This window comes from Petaurus breviceps, unplaced genomic scaffold (assembly GCF_028583685.1).
Source record: "Petaurus breviceps papuanus isolate PSGF00001 unplaced genomic scaffold, PetGlider_PUasm1.0 551, whole genome shotgun sequence".
In the NCBI taxonomy this organism is placed as follows: domain Eukaryota; kingdom Metazoa; phylum Chordata; class Mammalia; order Diprotodontia; family Petauridae; genus Petaurus; species Petaurus breviceps.
In genome coordinates this window covers 3,268,601-3,292,277 of record NW_027186372.1, presented here as the reverse complement: position 1 = coordinate 3,292,277, position 23,677 = coordinate 3,268,601, and the positions used below count along the sequence as shown (strand labels likewise).

The window sequence follows — 23,677 nt, the reverse complement described above, 5'->3', positions numbered from 1 at the left end:
GTGTATATATATATATATATATATATATATATATATAATCATTCTATACATCTATTTATCAGCTCTTTCTCTGGGTGTTTAATTGACAATAGCTGCTCCCCCAAATGAAACCTTTATATTTTGGTTGGTTTGTTTGTTTTTATTATTTCAATACTGTCCATGGGGCTTTCTTGACAAATATATTGGAGTGATTTGTCATTTCCTTCTCTAGTGGATCGCCCTTTGTCAGCACTCTCCTCTATGACTTGTCTGCTTTTGGTAACTGCCTAGCTTACTTAGTTCATAGTTTCATTGAGCTTTGCAAGCTTTTTATGACTTTATAGAATGTCAAAAATGAAAGGCGCTGTCAGATATAGATGTGCAGGGAAGAACCTTTTTCATCTCAAAATTTTTTGTGGGACTCCCATATGACAGTAGTTGCATTCCGATTGCATATTTTATTAATGTTAAATTTCAAAAAGAACAAAAATGTGTTTATTGAGCAGATGGATTTTCATACTCCTGGCAATACCCCATACAGGTGTCCAGTGGTCTAAGGCTTCTTAGAAACTTCTGCTTTAGTCCATATCTCACTCATTATACAGAAGGGGAATCTGAGGTGCAAAAGGGGATATAACATGACCAAGTACATAGAGGAGAGGCTTGGACTTTATTACCTGTGTAACCTTGAGTGATCCACTTAATCACTCTGGTTTTGTCATCTATAAAATAAGGCTGTTAGACTAAATGGTCTCCAGGGTCCTTACCTGTTTTAGATCTATGATCCTATTACCCTATGAACCCAGGTCTTTTGATTCCAAATCTGATATTCTTGCCTGAGTACAACAATGGTACATGTGGAGAGTCTATGTGGTACAGGCAGAATCCCAAGGTTCACTCCTGGTTCTGTTGACTTTAAGCATGACATATTTTTTTTTTTGTATATTCTTTTCTAACTCTCTCTACATGGGGTGGACATGAAACTATTCACAACACACCATCTGGGAAGCACTTTGAGGTCTTTGACAAGGAGACAGGATGAATAAAAAGTATTAAGAGCCTTATTATGCTAACTTTGTCATGTGGGAAGTATCATAAATCCCTGACAACATAGTTCCAGGCAAAATAAGTTACCATTTGCTGGGGCAAAGAACAAAGCCTAGAGACTCGTATAGAAAGAAGCTATAAATTGTGAAGTCTCAGTAAGCAGCTTTAACAAAAATTCTCTCACTCACATGACAGGCAGCGGGGTGTTTGGGATGCAAAACTGAATAATTATTCATTTCCTCTACCCCTCCCCTTGGCTCCAAGCCATTGTAAGGCGATGTCCCAGGAAGATCCTTGTTATACTGTCTTTGGAAGCAGTTGAATCTCTAGTCCTCCAAATCTCTCAGGATTTCTTTCTTTCCCAGGTTCTCACTGTAAAAGAGGAGTTATAAATACCATTATTCATAATAGCCTGAATGTTAGCTAGCTATGATGAATTTTTTGACCATAGTAATTGCTGATACTTTGTTCTAAGGTATGGAGAGGTCATCTTTATTGTTCGTTGTTATCTGTTGTTCAATCATTTTTGAGTCATGTCTGACTCTTCATGACCCCATTTGGAGTTTTGTTGACAAAGATACTGCAGTTGCTAGCTATTTCCTTCTCCAGCTCATTTTACAGAAGAGAAAACTGAGGCAGAGTTAAGTGACTTGCCCAGGGTCACATAGCTAATAAGTATCTGAGACTGGATTTGAACTCAGGAAGATGAGTCTTCCTAACTCCATGCCTGGCACACTATCCACTGTGCTAAAGATAGAGTAGCCATATCAATGAAACTTTTTGAAGTATTGAAGCAATCATAGTAACAATGATTAATAATAATAATAATTATCTACTGAAGTTTTTCGGGAGTCTTATTATGGAATGGAGGTTTCCCTGGGCTTTCTTTAAGCCCATGACAGCAGAGTACATGTTGTAGCAAGTTCTACCAAGATGGAAAGGTTTGAGGATCGACCTAACAATCGATTATGAGTTTGTTATTCCCAGACCAACCTTTCTTAGAGCAGGAAGCCTAATCACTGGAGGGCTGGATGATAGAGGATGGATTCTTCTGTCCATAGACAGTCATGGAACAGTCTCTATGAAACTAATGCTCTCCGCATCCTTGGAGGGGGCCCTCCCACTGATAAAATTATAAAACTTTGAAGATTGGAGAAGTATTAATAATTCACAACAGCCCATTCCTATAGTGTCTCGCTATTTCTTCCTCTCACAGCATCTTAACATCCATGATCTCATTTGGCCTGGGGTAAGAATTCATAATTGGTACTTTCAGATCACTTACAAGTTACATAAGACAGTTGACTCTTGGCCAAATCACAAATGCCGCCAGGGTCTTGTCTCCTCTGATATGTACAAGGGTGCCTTACTTTATATAAGCCTGAGACATGAAAATCTGGAGTTGCAGCAGGAATGAATTAAGGAGTAATTATTTGCTTTAGAAAATCTTGCCTTGATTTAAGAAAGGTTTCCTTTAAAGACTAAACCCCTTCAATAAATTATAGTTAGCTCAAATTACAAAAACTTAATTTGTACAGAAAACTGAAGGTTTGAACTCTGGTCTCAGTCCTGCTCCTGACTCACTGAGTGACCTTAGGAATGGAATAAGCATTTGTTGATGTATATGCCTTGCTGTGCTAAGCCCTCTGCAAGTGTTAATCTTACTTAATACCCACAACCACTTTGAGAGGTAGGTGCTATTCCTCTACCCATTTTACAGTTGAAGAAATTAAGGGATACAAGTTGTATCTTGCCTAGGGTCACAAAGCTGGTGTCAGAGGCAGAATGTGAACTCTGGTTTTCCTGACTTCAGGGCCTGCACTATTCACTTTGCCACCTAGCTGCCTCTTGCCTATAGAAAGTCATTTTCTCTTTCTGGGTTTCAGTTTCTTGCTCTTTATTTGATGTCACTCCAAACTGTAATCTGGTCGCTTCTTATTTTAACTAATTATGTTTGCTAACTTGCAGCTAAATTCTGTTGTTTCTATGCTGCTGAAGGACTAAGTATAGCACCCTGAGGCAAAGTCTCATTTTCCTTACCCTAGTTTTCGCTCTGAAAAAGAATAAAAATGAGAGACATTTGGCATGGTGGAAAGAACACTGAATTTTGAGTTAGAGGCCTGAGTTTAAGCTTCAGTTCTGCCCCTGACCTTGGGTGTGACCTTAGGCAAGTCATTTCATCTCTCTGGATTTCAGTTTCCTTATCTGTAAAATTAGTATGTTAGACGAGAAGGTTTCAAAGATTCAAACCCTATTATCTCACCTTCAAAGGGAGGAGGTCCAGTTAAAGTGCTGACTTCAAAAAAAACCCAGAAAGAATTACATGACCTGATGCATAGTGGAGTGAACAGAACCAGGAGAACTATGCACAGTAACAGCAATATTGTTTGATGAAGAATTGCGAATGACTTAGCTATTCCCAGCAATACAATGATCCAAGACAATACCAAAGGACTAATGATGAAGCGTACTATCTCCTTCCAGAGAAAGAACTGATATTATTAGAATACAGACTGAGGCGTGCTATTTTTTCACTTTTTTCTTTCATTTTTTACTCTAGTCTTCTTATACAAAAAGATTAATATGAAAATGTTTTATGTAATTGTACATGTATTACCTATATCTGATTGCTTACCCTCTCAGAGAGGGGGAGGGAGGGAAGGATAGAATTTGAAACTCAAAACTTTAAATAAAAATGTTTGTTGAAACTTGACTAATGTTTAATGTGAAGGTATTTGTAGAACTTAGATTCTATGCTCCATGGGTGGGGTGGGCGGAGAAAGGGAGGGAGAGAAAATTTGGAACTCACGGGATTGTGGAACTGAATGTTGTATACTAAAAGTAAATAAATAAATAATTTTTAAAAACTAATGAGAAGAGAGCAAAAGGGCAATAGATTCTTGAAAGGACAATGAAATAAGAAAGGAAAAAAAATGTTTGTTAACATGCTATGGGAAACTTGAAGAAGGCAAAATCACTGTTAGGCAATGGGAGGAGAGCATCAGAAAGTTTCACGAAAGAGGTAACTTGTAAGTTGAGTCTTGAGTTGAGGAAGAGATTTCCTTACTTCAAGATGGGGAGAGCGGTACTGATTCCACTTTTGGCATGGGAAATGGTGGTCAAAGGCACAAAGATAAAAGAGCATGTGATAAGAGCAGGTGATAGAAAACAGTTCAGTTTGGCCAGAGTAGAGAATGTGTAAGAAAGAGTCCTGTTAGAGAACATCAGTTAGGTATATTGGTAGTCAATTATGGAGGAACTTTGAATGCCAGAACCAGGTGTTTATACTTTATTCAGTAACAATGACAGCAAAAATAATATCTGACATTTACGTGGTACTTTAAAATTAGAAAATCACTTTGCATTCATTGTCTCAATTGACCCTTGCAGTGGGATGAGGGAAGATTTATTATGGGTATTATTATACCCATTCTACTTATGAGGAAACTGAGAAATTAAGGGACATGTTCATGCTTATATAGCTAACACATGTCAAAACCAATTCTTCTTGATTCCATGTCCCACTCTATTTATCAATCCAGTACACTAAGATGTTCCAAGCAATGCCACAGGAAGATGATTTGACCATTGATATGGAGAATGGATTGGAGTCTAAAGAACCACAGATTTGTAGGCCTGGGAGAGGTCTAAAAAAATCACCTCCTTCATTTTGTATTTCTGTTCCCTGTTCCTAGCAGAGTGGGTGTGAGGAATCTAGAAGTCAGGGAGACAGCACTGTATGATAATTAGAACAGCTCACATTCCCATAATACTTTAAGGTTTACAAAACATTTTCCCCATAATAACCCTGTGATATACTCATTTTACAGATGAAGATAATAAAGTCCAGGGAGAAATAAACTATCTAGGGTCACCTAGCTAATTAATGTCTGAACTAGGATTCAAATCTATGCCTCTTGATCCCAAGCCCCATGTTCTTCCCAATCTACTAAGCTAAGGCAAGAACCTTGACCTGACACTGGATATCTGGTTTAGAGTTCCAGTTCTCTCACTGCTTTGCTCTATCTGGGTCCAGTGCTAAGATATAGGTCAGAACAACTGGATATGGCTCTTGACATAGTAGGAGACGTTGGGCTTTTTAAGCTAAGGTGTTTCCCAGGTCTCAGTTTGACTGAGGCAACACCTCATTCAGTGATTAAGGCTAGGTAAGAAATAAGGCAGAGAATGGCCTCTCTTACCTATCCCAAAAAAAAGTCAATCCAGAGGGAAAGGAGAAAGTGAGGCTGATGACTCTGCACAACCCTCCCTCACCTAAGTCCAGTTCACTTGCATGTCGTGGTACCACCTCCCTGACATCATTGTTCTCTTTGAGAATGAAGGACAAACTTTAGCAACAACTTTGCTAAATGACCTTAAGGAAATCCCTTCCCCCTCTAGGCCTTTATTTCTTCCTCCATTAAATGAGGCTAGTAGACTTGGAAGCTCTAAGCTCTCCTTACTGTCTAACAGTACAGATGAGTGATGTAAGGGAGGAAGTGACAATAACACAGATATCTGTTCCTCTTTCCTTTCCCTACATCCTTTCCCTCCTCCCAGTGCCAACTACCCCTCCCAAAGGACTCCCCAACTGCTTTAGCGGACAGAAGACATTTTCCTAAGGAGAGAATATGATTTAAGTGAGGCCATTTCATTCTTTTTATCTCACAGCAATCAATTTGTCCAATAGAATTCAATTTCTCCAAAGCTTGTCTCTGTACTGTCACTTCCCCTCCCTTATCTGTTGCTCATCTCCATCGATTCCCCTTTAGCCTCCTCCCATACCTGCCCCTGCTCCCTCAAGACAAAAAACCGGCAGAACTTTGGCAAAAAAAAAAAAAAAACAGCTCCCATCAACATTAATTATGCAGCATCACTCAGCTTTGGTCTGCTGTGGCTAAGCCTTCTCTCTCTGAGGTTAGCATTTTTACTTTGGTACTCACTCACTGGAAGAGTGTTCTTGTGATTTGACCAGGTCAGACTCTGGGTAGCTGTTAAGGAGCCCCCCCCAACTTTGAAAAACCCAGATGTTGGTGCTTCTCTCTCTGGTAACTATGTATGTATTGCCTTGGTCAGACAATTGGATATCTGTTGATCTGTGCTAATTTCTTAGATGGTTAGAAGCCCTGTCTGTTAGTCTTTATTTCTCTACTTATATTTTCTCTGAAGTTCACGGTGCTGACTTTTCTTCTGAACTAGTGAGTGTAATTTAAAAAAGGTTGTTGACCCTTTGAACAGCTATCTTTCCTAGTAAAGCATGTCTAAGAACCTGTGCTAGCCGCTATCCTGGGTATGCCAGTGTGGTTGCCACTACATTAAATTTTTCTGATTATGATTTAGTGACAACATAGCCCAGATATGGACTTACAGAATTAGAAGATTCCTGCCAGACATACCCCTTTCATGTCTCAACTTGCAGGCACTTAGAATTGACTTCTCCTTTGTTTCTAACATTTTGGCAGCGCCATGAGGTTTTATCTTTCTGGGCTGGGAAGGCTGGAGCTGAGGATGTACCAGGGAAGACTGGATTTTCAGGGACCATAGGGAAAGAACTGAAGGTAGCCAACCTTGATATTTTGTCCTCCCAGTAGACATATATACCAGATAACCATCTTGTGATACCTCAGTTTCTGGGCTTCCACCGCACTTTGAGTGACTGAGTTATTATCTTCCCTACAAAATAATGGGGGGACAACCAAGGTGGTAAAGGCAGGGACTCACATGAACTCTCAAATTCTTCTCCAAACAACTTTAAGATGAATTCTGGAGTGGCAGAATCAACCAAAGGATGGGATGAAACAATTTTCTAGCTTATGGCAACTTAGAAGGTTGGCAAGAAAGGTTTGTTTCACTAGGGTAAGAGTAAAGCACAGTCTAGTGCAGGCCCCATCCTATCAAATCTGCAGCAGGCCTTGGGGGTGGGGGGAATGGAATTGAGGCTTGCAACTTTGGGAACTCTCAGTCCACAGATGGTAAGGGAATCCTTTGATGGCACTGGGTGCAGGATCCTGTTACATTGCCCATACTTAGTTCCAGATCACACTTTCAATGTTAGGAGAAGCCTTAGCAAGAGCAGGAGCCCTAATCACAGTTCCAAGGTAGAAAACAGTGCTTATGGTCACTTACAGACCAGAGCACAGGTCAGGAAAATAGTGACCACACTTCTTCTCAGAGTATGCCACATTGGAAGAACTGAAAATTTACAAACCCCTTAAAACTAGATCTGAAAACAGCAGCACAAAAAAACCTGAAGCTTGGGACAGTGCCCCTGTCCCAAGGAGCAAAGCCCAACTTTAACATGAAGTTAGAAGCCAAGACATAGCCTGGGAAAATGAGAAAACAACAAAGGAGAAGAACCTGGCCAAAGAAAATTATTATGAGGGCAGGAAAGAGCAAAACACAAATTCAGAAGAGGACATCAAAGTCAAACAGCTACATCAAAGAAAAATGCAAATTAGTCTCAGACCCCCAAAAAAAGAATTCCTAGAAGAGCACAAAAAGGATTTTAAAAATTGAATATGAGAGGTAGAGGAAAAGTTGAGAAAAGAAATGAGAGAGGGGAGGCTAGGTGGCGCAGTGAATAGGGCACCGGCCCTGGAGTCAGGAGGACCTGGGTTCAGATCTGGCCTCAGATACTTAACACAAAAAGTAGCCATATGACCTTGGGCAAGTCACTTAACCCCAATTGCCTTCCAAAAAGCAAAAAAAAAAGAAAGAAAAGAAAAGAAAAGAAAAGAAATGAGAGTGATACAAGACAATGATGAAAAAGGAGTCAACAGCTTGATAAAGGAGGCACAAAAAATACTGAAGAAAATAACAGAATAGGCCAAATGATACAAGAGGCACAAAAATCCACTGAAGAGAAGAATTTTTTTTTAAAGCAATCGGGGTTAAGTAACTTGCCCAAGGTTACATGGCCAGTTATTTCTGGGTGTGGTGCTAAGTATCTGAGCCCAGATTTGATCCCCATGTCATCCCGACACTGGAGCCGGTGCTGTTACAAGCTGTGCTATCTGGCCGCCCCAAGAAGAATTCTTTAAAAAACAGAATTGGCCAAATGGAAAAAGAGGTACAAAAGCTCACTGAAGAAAATAATTCCTTAAAAATTAGAATCAGGCAAGTGGAAACTAATGACTCCATGAGACATAAAGAAATAATAAAATGCCATCAAAGAATGAAAAAGTAGAAGAGAATGTGAAATATCTCATTGGAAATAACAAATGACCTGGAAAACAGACTGAGGAGAAATGATTTGAGAATAAGATCATAGACATCATATTTCATGAAATTATCAAGGAAAACTGCCCTGATATCCTAGAACCAGAGACTAAAATGGGTATTGATAGATTCCACTGGTTACCTCTTGAAAGAGATCTCAAAATGAAAACTCCCAGGAATAATATAACCAAATTCCAGAGCTCCTAGGTCAAGGAGAAAATATTGCAAGGAGCCAGAAGGAAACAATGCAAATACTGTGGAACCACAGTCAGGACAACACAAGATTTAGCATTCTACATTAAAGAGTCAGAGTTTGGAATGTGATGTTCTGGAGGGTAAAGGAGCTAGGATTACTTAAGAATCACCTACCCAATGTAACTGAGTATAATCTTTCAGGGGGGAAAGGAATATTTAATTAAATAGAGGATTTTTCAAGCATTCTTGATTCCTGATTCTGGTCTTTTGACCAGAGCTAAATAGAAAATTTGCCTTTCAAATACAAGACTCAAGAAAAGCATAAAAAAATAGACAGGAAAAATAAATCATAAGAGATTCAATAAGGTTAACTTGTTTATATTTCTGCTTGAGAAGTAATTCTTTGTGGGGGCGGCCAGGTAGCACAGCGAGTAAGAGCACTGGCTCCAGTGTCAGGATGACCTAGGGATCAAATCTGGGCTCAGACACTTAGCACCCACCCAGAAACACCTGGCTGTGTAACCTTGAGCAGGCTACTTAACCCCAATTGCTTAGGGGCAGCCAGGTGGTTCAGTGAGTAAGAGCACTGGCTCCAGTGTCAGGATTACCTGGGGATCAAATCTGGGCTCAGATACTCAGCACCACACCCAGAAATAACTGGCTGTGTAACTTTGAGCAAGTTGCTTAACCACGATTTCTTTAGAAAAAAAAAGAAGTAACTCTTTGTAACTACTAAGAACTTTATCATTATTAGGGCAGGTCTCAGGAGTATACATAGAGGGCACAGGTATGAGTTGACTTCAACTGGATGATATCTATAAACATGAAAGTAAGGGGTGATAAAGAGAGATACACTGGGCAAAGGGGAAAGGGAGAGGTGGAATGGGGTAAATTGTCTCACATAAAAGAGGCACAAAAGAGCTTTTACAATGGAGGGGGGAATGGAGTGGTTGGTAGACAATGCTTGAACCTTTTTTCTATCAGAATTGACTCAAAAAGGGAGCAACATACACACTCAATGGGTATAAAAATCCATATTACCATACAGGAAAGTAGGAGGGGAAGGGGATAAGAGGGGGGGAACTGATAGAAGAGAGGTCAGATTGGGGTAGGAAGTGGTCAGAAATAAAACACTTTTGAGGAGGGGCAGGATGAAGACAGACAGAGAGAGAGAGAGAGAGAGAGAGAGAGAGAGAGAGAGAGATGACTGGAAATACATAGTAATCATAACTGTGAAAAAATTACAAGTTTCAAGCCTCATTTCTCAAATATACAGAGAACTAAATCAAATGTATAAGAATACAAATCGTTCCCCAATTACTAAATGATCAAAGGATATGAACAGGCAGTTTTCAGACAAAGAAACCAAAGCTATCTATAGTCATATGAAAAAATGTTCCAGAACACTATTGATTAGAGAAATACAAGTTAAAACCCTTATAATGGAACAAACTCTGATAAAAAAAAACTTGTACATGTCATGTTGACTACTATGACAGAAAAGGAAAATAACAAATGTTGGAGAGCATGTGAGAAAACCAGGATTAAAGCACTGCTGGTAGAGTTGTGAACTGATCAAATCATTCTGGAGAACTATTGATAAAGGGCTATAAAACTGTGCATACCCTTTGACCTAGACATACTACTACCAGGGCTATATCCCAAAGAGATTTTTAAAAGGAAAAAGATGCACACCTACAAAAATATTTAGAGCAACTCCGTGGTATCAAAGAATTGGAAGTTGAGGTGATGCCCATCAATGGGGATATGGCTCAACAAGCAGTGGTATATGATTTTGATGGAATATTACTGTGCTGTAAGAAATGACAAGCAGGATGTGGTCAAAAAATCATGGAAAGACTTAGATGAACTGATAGAAAGTGAAGTGAGTAGAACCAGCAGAGCAGGGTATCTTTTTGTATGAGAACAATATTGTACAATGACCAACTGTGAATAACTGCTGTTCTCAGCAATACAAAGATCCAAGACAATTCCAATTTTATGATAAAAATGCCATATACCTCCAGATAAGGAACCGATGGGGTCTGAATGCAGATCAAAGCATGCTTTTTCTAACTTTATTTTTCTTGGGTGAGGTTTTCTTTCTGGGTGTTTAGGGGTTTGGGGGTCTTTTTTTCACAGTATGACTAATATCAAAATATGTCTTGCAGATTGCCCATATATAACCTATGTCAATTGATTGTCTTCTCAATGAAAGTAGAATAGAGCAAGGTAGGAAGGAAAATCAAATGTTTAAAATTGGTTTTAAATGTAATTAGAATAAAATAATTTTAAAAAGAAAATATCTGGAATAGAAAAGGTTTGTGAAGGCAGTGAAGTCCTTGGTTTCTTCTTCTGCCCTTCAGGAGTGCTAGTAGAGGAAGCAAAGAACAGACTCCACCTTGGGAAGACTATTGTTTATGTGAATGTGAGAGGGGAGAAGCAATCTTATGAACAAGGCTTGAGCTATGTTGTCCCTCTCCCTCCATCAAAGCCTTGACCTTGGAGAAGGCCTTGTGCTTACTCCAGTTTGGGCTGCCCTGATGTTAGTACACCTTTTTTCTTATTTAAATGTTTTGATATAGTGTGATAGGAAGTTTGAGTGATTTATTAACATCAGCTCTATCTAAGAAGAAGGAGTTGGTGGGGGAGGGGGAATGAACGAATATAGAATAACTTGAATCCGGGCAACTAGTTAAGTTTTGTGAATAACAGGAAGGGCATTCTGGGGGACGGAATTCCTGCCAACCTCAAGTCAAAAGATGGGCAAGTACAGCATCTCAATCCATTCCCTGGCTGTGAGAAGTCTTGAGTCTGTAGTTTATGAATCTCTATTTAAAGATTGCCCCTACCAGTATTAGGTCTCTGTCCCAAAGAGATCAAAGGAAAAGGACTCAGATGTACAAAAATATTTATAGTCTCCCTTTTTGTGACATCAAGGATTTGAAAATTGAGGGAATGCCCATCAGTTGGGGAATGGAACAGGCGGTGGTATATGATAATGATGGAATACTATTGTGCCACAAGAAACTTACAAGGGGGATGATTTAATAAAAACCATGGCAAGACCTAAATGAACTGATGCCGAGTGAAGCGAACAGAACCAGGAGATCATTGTACATAGTAACAGCAATATTGTGATGATAATTAACTGTGAAAGATTTGGCTATTCTGATCAATACAATAATCCAACACAATTCCAAAACATTATCATGAAAAGTGCTATTCACTTCCAGAGAGAAAACTTATGGTCTCCGAGTGCAAATTGAAGTATAATTTTCTTACCTTATTTTTCTTGCTTTTTGTGACATGACTAATATGGAAATATGTTTTGCATGATTTCACTTGTATAATTAATATATTACAACTCAACATTTGTAAAAGAATGTTAAAAATAAATACCAAACACACATACATATATAATTACAACTGACTAAGAAAGTTACATGTATGTGGAGGGAGCCCTGTGCTGGGGAGTCTGGAAAACTAAGGCATAATTCTGGCTATGCAACAAAGTGACTGAGTGTCCTTGTATCAGCTGAGCAACCTTTCTGGGAGTTATTTCCTATTCAGTAAAATGAGAGTTGAATTCAATAATCTCTCCAGTTCTGCCCCCCCCCCCCCCCCCAATGATAAAGCTCGACACTACTGGATTCTGAGTTGAACATGAGTTGTGAACTCTGCTATATTTTCTACACTTTTATGTCTTCTCACAAATGAAGCGGGTGTGGAAATAACAAAATGAACTGCATTTCCTAGAACACCTGTTTTTGGAGTGGATGGAAAGTATGTATTGTCTGGAAAACTGCCTGGGCTTGGGAAAGGCTGTGGGCTCATAGCCATCTAGTAGATGTTTTAATATGTATTGTTTATTGCTCTCATTGATTGTGTGCCAAGAGCCAACTCTCTACAATTAGGCATGTTTTGTCTGTTCCCTCAGGGAAGCAACTGCATTATGTCAAGGTCATGTGACTAGGACTCACTGAAATATGGTAACTTAAGAAAGGAGGCAGGGTTTGGTAGAGGGAGGGGTGCTTCAAGCTGATTCTGATTGGGCATATTCCCATAACCCCATGCTGCCTAGAGAGTGTGTCAGGGTAAGTCACCCAAAAAGAAAGAGAGCAGGAAGGCAGATCTACCATCTGGGAACCTCATAGTTTGGGATTCCCTCAGCATGTCGACTTAGGTAGAGTAATAACCATCATGGTGAGCACACGGTTCACCTGGCTGTGGGGCCTCCATATGGAATAGGGTCCGAGTAGTGGTCAGCAGGGCCACATGGTGGTTAAACATAAAAGGCTCATTACTATTATTATGCTAGCACCATTGCCTATTCTACTCAGTAGTCATTTACCTTGTGTTGTTAGTCAACTTTATTTTTTATTTATTGATTCATTTTGTTTTGACAGAACAGACCTTTCCCAACAAAACTTCTAACAAATCTTTTTACCAAATATATGCCCTGAAATTTAGTCAATTTTATGGAGGAGGATATAAAGTAGAAAGGAAGGTCTCTTGCCTGCAAATCCCCCCCCCCCTTCCCACCCGTCCTGGAAATTCCATCGTTAGTGGTGATTTCTTTGTATTTAACTCTGTTCTTTACCTCTTGATTCTCTTTTAAAATTCAGAAATTTTGAGCAGGGGAAAATCTACCTGCTTATCACCCTTTTTCATGAACTGCTCTTCATAACCCATTCCCTTTCTGCCTATCCATTGTGTTCCTAAGCTGTCCTCAGAACAGACTATCTCCTATGCCTGGAATGGACTCTCTTACCTACAACTTCATCTTTTATGCCTCTCCTTTCTTTTGAAGCCCCACTGATGTGTCAACCACTCCATTAAGCATTCCTTGATGTTATTTCCTCCCCTTCAATATCCTTTCCCCAGATGAAAATGATCTCTCTCCTCACATTTTCTTACACTTTACCTAAATCTCTCCTATACATCTCTCTCTCAGTCTCTCTCTCATAGTTATTTGAGTCTATGTACATCTGTTCCCACATTCAGAAATAAACCTACATCATCCCTTCAGTCCCTGGTGCGGTGCTCACTCAATTATCATGCATTCATTTAACAAACATTTATTAAGAACTTACAGCTTACAGAGCTCTATGCTAATAATAGCTAGCAGAGACAGAAAGAGAGAGACAGAGAGACACAGAGAGAGAGAGAGAGAGAGAGAGAGAGAGAGAGATTTAAGGTTTACAGAGAGCTTGACATAAGCTATCTCACTTGATCCTAATACCATTCCTCTGAGGTAAGCTCTATAATTATCTCCATTTTGCTGATAGGAAAACTGAGGTTGAGACAGGTTAAGTAAATTGCCTGGAGTCATGCAGTTAAAAAGCATCTAACTCAGGTCTTCCTAACTCCAAGTTCAGAACTCTGACTGTTAATCCACCTGGCTGCTATACTTAGCTATAAAGGTAATACAAAGTTCCACTAAAATAGTCTCTGAAATTCTGAAACTCATATGGGAATGATAAACATAAGTAATTACAACTTTGGGGGTAGCTAGGTGTCTCAGCCCATTAAGCACCTGGCCTAGAGTCAGGAAGACTCTTCTTCCTGAGTTCAAATACAACCTCAGACACTTACTAGATGTATGACCCTGGGCAAGTCACTTAACCCTGTTTGCCTCAGTTTCCTCATCTATAAAATGACCTAGAGAAAGAAATAGTAAACCACTCCTGTATCTTTGTCAAGAAAACCCCAAATGGGGCCACAAAGAGTCAGACACAACTAAAATGACTGAACAACAACAATTACAACTAGCAGTATTAACATTAAAAAAAAAGAATTAGAAAAATCCAAAACAAACTATTACATGAGGCCCAATGAGAAAAGTAATTTCTAACCAGGGGAATCAATGAGGCTTCCTTGAGGAGGTGAAATATGAGATGGGTTTTAAAGGATGACCAGGAATTTAATAGGCAAAAGACATTCCAAGCCTGAGCTGAAGGGGATACCTGCCATGTTTGGGATCAGAGAGTGCACCAAGTGGTTTTGGAGAAATAATAAAAAATACTTTGGAATCACAGAATCTAGGAAATGGAAGGAAGCTCAAAGACTGACATTTTCAAAGCCCATCAGACCAGGAATCCCCAGAGTGACTTCACTGACAAATGGTCATCCAACTTCTGTTTGGACGTCTCTGGTAGGAAGAGCCCACCCCCTCTGACATGACCCTGTGGAGTTTGGGGCAATCCTGTCAGAGGTGGTTCCTAAAGTTGATCTAAAAATGACCTGCCTGCAACTTCCATGTTACTCCTATTTCTGCCATTGGAGTCAAGCAGACCAAGTCTAATCCCTCTTCTATGTAACAGTCCATCTAGTACTCTAAGATTCCCCAGAGAATGGGACAGGAGAGGTCTCATTTTTTCCCCTTAGGGGAGAGAAGAGGTATATACATAAATGATTATTATCATGTGACTTCTGAGTGAGGCATTAAGAAAAGATTGGCATCTGGGGGTTTGAAGAACTATTATTAACTGAACTGAATTGAAAGGTAGCTGTTAAGCTTCCAATACCTCATTTTACATGAGTTCATCAGTTCATTTGCCATTAAGAAGAGAGATTTAGTTGCCTGCAAGTACCCAACTCATGGGGAAATGGAAGCTTCCTCAGTGGAAGAAGTAATAGGCTTAGGGAAGGAAGGGAGCGTAAGAACCATATAGAAAACAATCATTCTCTCATAAATTTGTGCTTTAAGATTTACAAAGTGCTTCACTTTCCTTGGCTCATTTAATACAATAAACCCGGGATATAGGCATTATAGATATCATTATCCATATAAGATTTGGATAAATGAACTGACTCACTCCTAGTCACACAGCTAGGAAGCGGTGGAGCCAGGTTTTAGCTTAGGTCTCTTTATTCCAAGCCTCTCTCTTTCATTGATGTACACCATTGTCATTCTAGAACACAGAATGGGAGGCTGGAAGAAAGCATTGCTCATTTATGTTTTTACACTGTGAAGGTCCGACAAAGTTAAATAAAGTCCCTGTCCCCTATTATATTCGGTCTGCTCTTTGCTCCTTTACAAAGTGCTCTTTGGGCAATGTTAAAACATTTCAACTGTCCTGTCAGGACATACTTAATTACCATCCTTTATGTTCTCAGGCAGAAATATACCAGACCTTGGGTTTCCTGAAAGGAAAGATGTGAATCTTTTATGGGCTGTTGCTTCATTCTAAAAGCTAGACTAGGAAGCAATTGAGGAAAGGTATTATGGTTGCGAAGAGGGGCTGCTGCATCATCCCACTAACCTCTGCAGAATATTAGGCTGTTAGAGCTTTCTAAGTCAATAGAAACTGATGCAGATACAAACAGTGCCCTAAGAGTTGAGCTGCTTTTTCCCTAGTTTATTTTATTTTTTAATTTATTTTTCCCTAAAGTATCTTCCCCTTATCTTGAAATACCATAAAACTCCCCTTTTATCCTAGGACCACAAAATTCTTTGTCTCCTTCATCCTGGGTCATAATTTTTTCCCTGTCTCCCTTATCCTGTCCTTATAAAAACAAGCCCCCGTCCCTCTGTAAGCTGCTAGTCCTTCTTCCAGGGCTAGCCCACTGCTTTTGCATCAATAAAGCTCCCCTTGGTTAGGAGAAAATCATCTAAGTGAATTCTTTCACATCTGAACCTGCTCTCCCAACTGTGAACTGGCCTTGGGGCTCAACAGGAACTGATCCCTAAAGAAAGGGATAAGTGAGGGCTCAATATTTTTCCCCTGGGTGAGACAGGGGCTATATCCAAAAATATTGTAAAATCATTAAGCATCAAAAATTATTTAAAAGAAAGAACAGAAGAATGGATGAAATTTTGGCAGAAAGGAAATTGGGGAAAGAGGAATAAAAAGGATATGTCTTCTGGGAAATGGGTAGTGACATGCCAAGGGACGCACCAAGAGGAATTCTGGAAGTCCCTCTTCTCTACTGTCTCCCCACAAAGTGTGAATTCTTGTTATGGATCTTCATTGCCTCTCTGATTCATGGCTCTTGTTTTGGCAATAACTTAAATTCAAAACTTTTAAGTTGTAGAAGCAGCAATAAAGACCATTGGATTTACAATTCCGTAATAAGATTCTATATAGCTAAGCTGGTCCTTGGCCATGGGCCCATAGAAGAAAAGAGAGAGAAGATAGGCTGGAGTGTTAGGAAAGAGCAGAGCTGTTGAATAGTTTGTGGACTTAGAAAATAGGGTGCACATCCATGTGTCCCTTACAAGGCCATATACAATGAGAGATAGGGCCAAACAGAAATTCAGAAAGAGCTATGGAGCCTTGATAAGAGTAGAGATTCATATCCTGGATGAGAAAAATGAGATCAAATGGACTCTGAGCCTCAGTCAGAAGAGAGATTAAAAGCAGGGGAAAGGGCAGGAGAGAAGGGGATTCAGATCCTTGAAAAGAGAGAAAGAAGAAAGGAATTTTGAGCCTAGATCAAAGGAGACAAAAGAAGAGATAGAGATGCCCATGTTCACTTTGACCTAGAAAGAAGCCCATAGCCTGGAGCATCTGTATGTAGGACTGGCACAGCAGGGAAACAGAGGCATCAAGGAGTATCCCAGATGCCACATGGACATCTCAAACTCAAAATGTCCAAAATAAAACTCATCATTTACCCCAAACTTCCCTGTTACTGTCAAGGGTACCACCACTCTCCCTGTCACCCAGGCCTGAAACTTCAATGTTATTTTTCACTCCTTGTTCTCACTCTCCCCATATCTTCAAAATGTTGCCAAGTCACATTCCCACTATCTCCCTGTTCTCCACTTGTAAAGCCAGCACCCTGGTAGAGCGCCTCATCACCTCTCACTTAGGCCTTTGAAATAGATTTCAAAGAGGTTCCCTATCTTGAGGGTCTCCCCACTCTAACATACCCTCCATTCAGCTGTGAAAATGATTTTCCTAAAGAAATATATCATCCTTCTATCAAAATAAACTCTAGTGGCTTCTAGTTACCACCAAGATCAAATATAATCTCCTCTATTTGGCACTTAAAGGTTTTCATAATCTGATCTCTTCCCAACTTTCCATTCTTCTTATAGAGTACTCCCCTACACAAACTCTAATACCCAGCCTCACTGGTTCCTCAAATACAACACTCCATTTGTCATCTGGGCCTTTGTACTGGCCATCATCCATGCCTGCAATGCTCTGCTCCCTGACCTTCATCTTTTAGTTTCCCTGGCTTCTTTCAAGACTCCCTCCAGGAGGTTTTGCCTTAACTCTTCAGCCTTGTTTTCTCAGATATCTTCCATTTACTTTGCACATAGCTGGTTATTTACATTTGTCTCACATATTAGAATGTAACCTCCTTGAGGTCAGGGACTGGCATTTTTTTCTTTCTTTTTTTCCTTTCCTTTTATTCCCTGTGCTTAGCATAGAACCCGACACAGAACAAGCATTTGAGAAATACTTATTGACTGATTTACTCACCCAATCTCCATTTTCTATTGGGTGAAATAAAATCCACCCTATGTTCGACGTATTTTTAGCCTGAGTACTAGCAGGGGAGCTGAGAGCCTTTTGAAGAAATAAAATAAGCCAGATGCTGATATTCTCTGGGTTTTTTTTTTCTGGTTGTAGGCATGAGCCAAAGAATTTTTGTTTTGTTTTGCTTTTTTGCATGTGTATGTGTGTATATGTGTGTATGAGAGAGAGAGAGAGAGAGAGAGAGAGAGAGAGAGAGAGAGAGAGAGAGAGAGAGAGAAGGAGGGAGAGTCAAAGAAACCTTACATATTGATATTCTTCAGGTTTCTCTGGGAATAAGCATAAGCCAGAGTAATTTTGTGCAGATTCGCCCTAATTGTACCCAAATCATGATGCCAAAGGCTGGGATCCAGTTGGCACGTGTATTTGGGCAGCCACAAGAAGAACAGATTATATGGAATGTCAGCTTCATATATTGAGATAATGGAAGCTGTTTGATCAATTTTTACTTAATTGTCAAACCTCTACTTGGTTAAATGTACTTAGCCAAGAACACAGAGAAGAATGCTCAGACTATTAATAGTATTTAATTTTAAAGTGTGAATCTAACAATGAATTTCATATGTATTGTTTGAGGACTCGCCTAGATAAGTACAGAGATGATGATCACGAGGGTAACTATAGCGTGATGATTTTTTTCAGCTATAGCAACTCACTAAAAATATTTAAATGTAGGTGTGCTAAGGGGGTGTGTTGGGGGTGAGTGTTGTAATCTGAAGCATTAGAGAGGTCATGCATACTGATCAAATTTTGACTCCTTGGGGGATTGGTATATAATATGCTCAATAATATAATAATTAACATTCATACAAAAATCTGATCAAATAGGGAAGGTTCTCACCTCACAATGTAAACGTAGTCCTGCCTGAAGATAAAGGAATGGGAGAGATCACCTACTGTGCCAGAGATTCTTAACCTGGGCTCTGTGAACTTGTTCTTTTTAATATTTTGATAACTGTATTTCAATATAATTGGTATCCTTGGAAATCCTATAGATTTTATTTTATGCATTTAAGAACATTATTCTGAGAAGGGCTCCAAAGCTTTCCCCAGATTTCTAGAAAAGCCTATGAAACAAAAAAGGTTAAGAACCCCTCCTCTAAGATTTTAGCCAGGCTTGTGTTTTTTTGCAATTTGGCGGCTTTTATGAGTTGGACAATTCTGTGACCAAATATGGTTTATCTCGAGATTGAGGCATACTGTGAGAAGGGGATGAAAGTAGAGTAAGGAATCACCAGAACCCATTGATGCCATATATGGGCAGTCCCACCAGTGTCCTTCCTCTAGCCCGACCAAAATGCAAGCATCCTTGAAGCATCTATGAAGATCTGACAATATGCCTGGGACCCCTGAACAACCTTAGGATCACTTGAAATTTATTAAGTTTAAGGGGATTTGGGAAACAAGATACGACATTTGGGCCCTTCCTGGGAGCTACCAGAAGTTCAGTGCTCTCTGTCTCAGTTTACCTAGCAGGAGAAATTCCTCAGAGTTTGCCTGTTGTAAGCTGAGTTCTATTTTCCCATTGATTTAAGTTTGTATCTGTAATTAATTGTGGACTTGTCTTACCCCTAGACTGTGAATTCTGTGAGAGGTGTGTCTTATTCATATCTGTCTTCCAAAATGCCTAGAACATAGTAGATGTTGTGATTAATATTTGTTAAATGGATGGACAAATGGATGAATTTTAAATAAACAAACGAATGACTGAATGAGTGATAATGTTCCTTATATATAACGCTCCATCGCCCATTTATGCCTTTGGACAGGCTATGGAGTTCCTTATGCCTAGAATGTTCTTCCTCCTTGCTTTTTCCTCTTAAAATCCTTTGTTTTCCTTTAAAACTTGGCTCAAATGCCACATCCCACATGAAGTCTTGCCTGATCCCCAACAACACCTAGAGCCCTCTCTCTCAAATTTCCTTGTATTTATTTTGTACATTCTCTCTACATGTTTTCATATGTACATGTCTTCTCTTATAGCCTATAAATTCCTTAAGGACTTGGACTGCTTCATTTTTTGTCCTCATGTCCCCCCGGTATCTGCATGTAGCCTGGCAAATAGTGAGCATTTAATAGAAGCTTGATAATGATGATAATCCCTCAAATGAAGGAATTGAGGCTTAGAGAGATTAAGTGGTTTGTCCATACTCACAGGTGGTAAACATTCAAGCCAGAACTCAAACCCAGGTCTTCAGATGCCAAAATAAATGTTCTTTTCCCCACGCTGTATACTCTTCCAACTGAATAGACATTTATTAAGTTCCTTCTATATGCCAGGACTGTGCTAAGAGCTAGAGATACAATTAATAATAAAAAGAAAGACAGTCATTGACTTTCAGGAGTTTATAATCTAATGGGTGGAGACAGCACACAAAAGGATGCAGGAAAGTGAGGGCAACCCTAAGGGATACCCAGTGCCATGTTTTCTTCCCTTCCCAGAGCTATCCAAGTCCCCCTTTTTATCTCCACCCCCCAAATTCTCTGTACAAAATCAGTGCCAATCCATCCAGCATGAGGCTAGAAAACAGACACCAGTGACTGCAACCGACAGTGGCCCCTGATGAGCATATAAGGGGTGTCAAAAAAAAAGCAGTAAATGAATGAAACTGCTAGTGATTATGGCTGTCCTTTCTATAGGCATTTGAAGTTGACAAAACACTTTCCCAGAATGCCCCTGCAAAGCAGAAAAGAGTTCAGTGTGGTACAGTAGAAGGTATGCTGGATCTGAAGGAAGAAAGGCATGGGTTCAGATCTTCCCTCTGCTCCTTACTGCCTGTGTTAGCTTGGGCAAGTCCTTCACCTCTCTTTTCCCCATCTGTAAAATGGTTGGCAGAGCAAACTACTTGATATCTAAGGTCTCTTCTACCTCTAAGTCTAGGACCTTGTGACTCCAGGTTTTCTGTAGTAAAACTGTCTGTGTCCTCTAGATAAGGGTATAGACATTCAGAAAGACTGACTTCAGCAGACAACTTCATCAAACCATTTAATCAGGGTCTCACTGGTTTAGTTAGAATCAGAATTGGAACCCAGATCTGCTCACTTCAAGTCCAGTGCCCTTTCCACTGCATTCTGGGGCTGATTTCATAAAGGAAAGAATCTTTTTTTGTTCTTTAAATAACTTGACTTTCCATCTACCAGCTCTACTTCCTATCCACTAATGTATCTTTTGTGTAAGTTTGGATCTTCCCTTTTTATTGTCCTTAAGGCAGGATGAACCTCTGCTGAGGGGTTAAGTCATGGGTGATGCTGGTAAATGTTTAACAGCAAAGTGCAACCCCCTCCTCCTCCAAAAGAAAAAACATGCAGGACACACTTTCAAGTTGAATTTGGAGTATTAAAATTTTCTCTATCACTTCCTCAAATCTAGACAATCAACAAAACAATACATTGAGCTAGGTAGCGCAGTGGGTAGAGCGCTGGGCTTGAAATCAGCAAGACATCTTCCTGAATTCAAATCCAACTGCAGACACTTACTAGCTGTGTGACCTTGGACAAAGTCACTTAACCCCATTTTCCTCAGTTCCCTCATCTGTAAAGTGAGCTGGAGAAGGAAATAGCAAGCCAATATAGTATCCTTGTCAAGAAAATCCCAAATGGGGTCATGAAGAGTTAGAATACACCTGAAATGACTGAACAGCAGCTTTTAGTGTTTGCCAATTCCCAAGGTGTAAATGCTTACACTGGAAATTTAGCAATAGGCTCTCTTAAGCCTGTTGGAGCTGACTCTAGCATCCATCTACTTATATATACCTTAATTATTTCTCAAATGAAATAAATAAGCCTCTTCTCTTCTCTTCTCTTTTCTAGGGCATCCAGAGCAACTAAGGAGGAGACCTTACCAAGGAATGCTACACTGTAGGTGCTGAGAAGACTGGGACAAGAGGGGGGAGGGGGGAAATAACTAAATGAATGAATGAAATGGCAGCACCTATTTGAAAGGCATTCAAACCCTCATAGACTCAATTCCACAAAGAACAATGTCCAAGAAAGGACGGAGTAAGGGCGAGAAGCCTGAGGTGCTGATTGTGGCTCTTCAGGCAGCCAATGAAGACCTCAGGACCAAGCTCACTGACATTCAGATAGAACTGCACCAGGAGAAGTCTAAGGTGAGTTGGGAAGTACAGCAAGCTGGTCACCTGGGAGCCACTGACCTTCTTTCCAGGGAGCACTAAAGGCTCCAGCCCACACTGATGGCAGATTCTCCCCACCCCTTCTTAGAGGGTCATAGTGTCAAACACAACTATGGACCTTTTCTATATGGCACAATGGACAGAGCAGTGAACTAGAAACCAGGAGACTTTGGTTCATTTCCTGACTCTGCCATTTACCACTAGCTGTTTCATTTTTGTACCTGGCTCCATTCTTTCCTCATCCCCAACCCCAACTCTCCCTCATGGAAGTGAGCAGACTGGCAGGTTAGCTCCGCCCTCCCCTGGCCAGCTCTACTCCACCAAGGTGGGCGGGCTGCTGGGTTTAGTCATGCCTAGGGAGACTTGGCTGCGGTGGAAATTTCAAGGTGTGTACTGATCAATCACTGATTTTGGCCTCTACAAGTTCCTGTTGGCCATGTGGCATCCCTTTAAAAGCTGAGGCTTTGCCTGGGATCCAGCTGTACGATTTGGGGAGGGTCCCCGTTCAGCCAATATAGCCAATAAAGGGTTCAATTCTAAATTGCTTGTGTTTTGGGTACAACAGCATCATGAAAAGAGTGCTGACCTTAACTAGCTGTGTGCCCTTGGGTACGTCTAGGCTTTTGTAGGCATTGGTTTAGAGACACATTCTTTAGGAATCTTAAGATTTAGACTTCAAAAAAAAAAAAAATATATATATATATATATATATATACTTCATCTCATTATAATTATACTTCAACTATTTCCAATCTTTCTTTTATAGACTAAAAAATTGATGTTCACGGAAACTGAGTGACTTGCCTACTGTCACAAAGCTGGTAATTCTGGGAGGTAGAATTCAGTCACAAGCTTTTTGTCTGCAAGTCCAGCAGCCTTTCCATGATACCATGCAGCCTTCATTGAGTGCACTGGTCTCTCTCAGATCCATTTCAGCTTGAACAATTTATATATAAGAACTCTTCCTCCTCTTCTCTTATTTCTCCTCTATAGCTAGGTGATACTCAGGAAGTGAGTTCAACTTTGCCTCAAGCACTTACTTAGCTGTGTGACCCTAGGCAAGTCACTTAACCTCTCTGCCTCTGTTTCCTCATCTGCGAAATTGAGACAATAATAGTACCTTCTTCTCAGGGGTGTTGTAGGGAGACTATGAGATGATATTTGTAAAGCGCTTTGCAAACCTTAAAATGCTATATAAATACTAACCTAACATGTTCATAGCTCTTTAAGATTTACCAAGTGTGTCCCTCATAACACTGTGAGGCAGACAGTCTAAGTATTATTATTTCCATTTTCTGTTAAGGAAATTGAAACTCAGAAACCTCGGATTAATCATTTAACCTCCATAGGACTCAGTTTCCTTATCTACAATATGAGACCATTGAAATAGGTTATCTCTAAAGTTCCTTCCAGTTCGAAATCCTTAGATCCTTTAATGGAGAATTAAAGTGACTTGCTCAAAATCTCACACAGAACAGAGCAGGAATTGAAATTCAGGTACATACATAAGGGGAACCTGTGAAGGAAGGAAGGAAGGAAGGAAAGAAGGAAGGAAGGAAGGAAGGAAGGAAGGAAGGAAGGAAGGAAGGAAGGAAGGAAGGAAGGAAGGAAGGA

At 40.0% G+C, this 23,677-nt stretch overlaps 1 protein-coding gene across 2 annotated transcripts in view; it reads left to right on the top strand.

Moving 5' to 3' along the window:
• The window catches only part of JAKMIP2 (janus kinase and microtubule interacting protein 2), a 235,880-nt gene that overhangs the window by 124,444 nt on the left and 87,759 nt on the right, over positions 1 to 23,677 (top strand). For both annotated transcript variants that reach the window (XM_069102339.1, XM_069102338.1), the window contains exon 2: positions 21,741 to 22,039. In XM_069102339.1, the coding sequence (XP_068958440.1) occupies positions 21,911 to 22,039 (129 nt within the window). In that variant the 5' untranslated portion in view covers positions 21,741 to 21,910. The remainder of the gene's footprint in view (positions 1 to 21,740; positions 22,040 to 23,677) is intronic.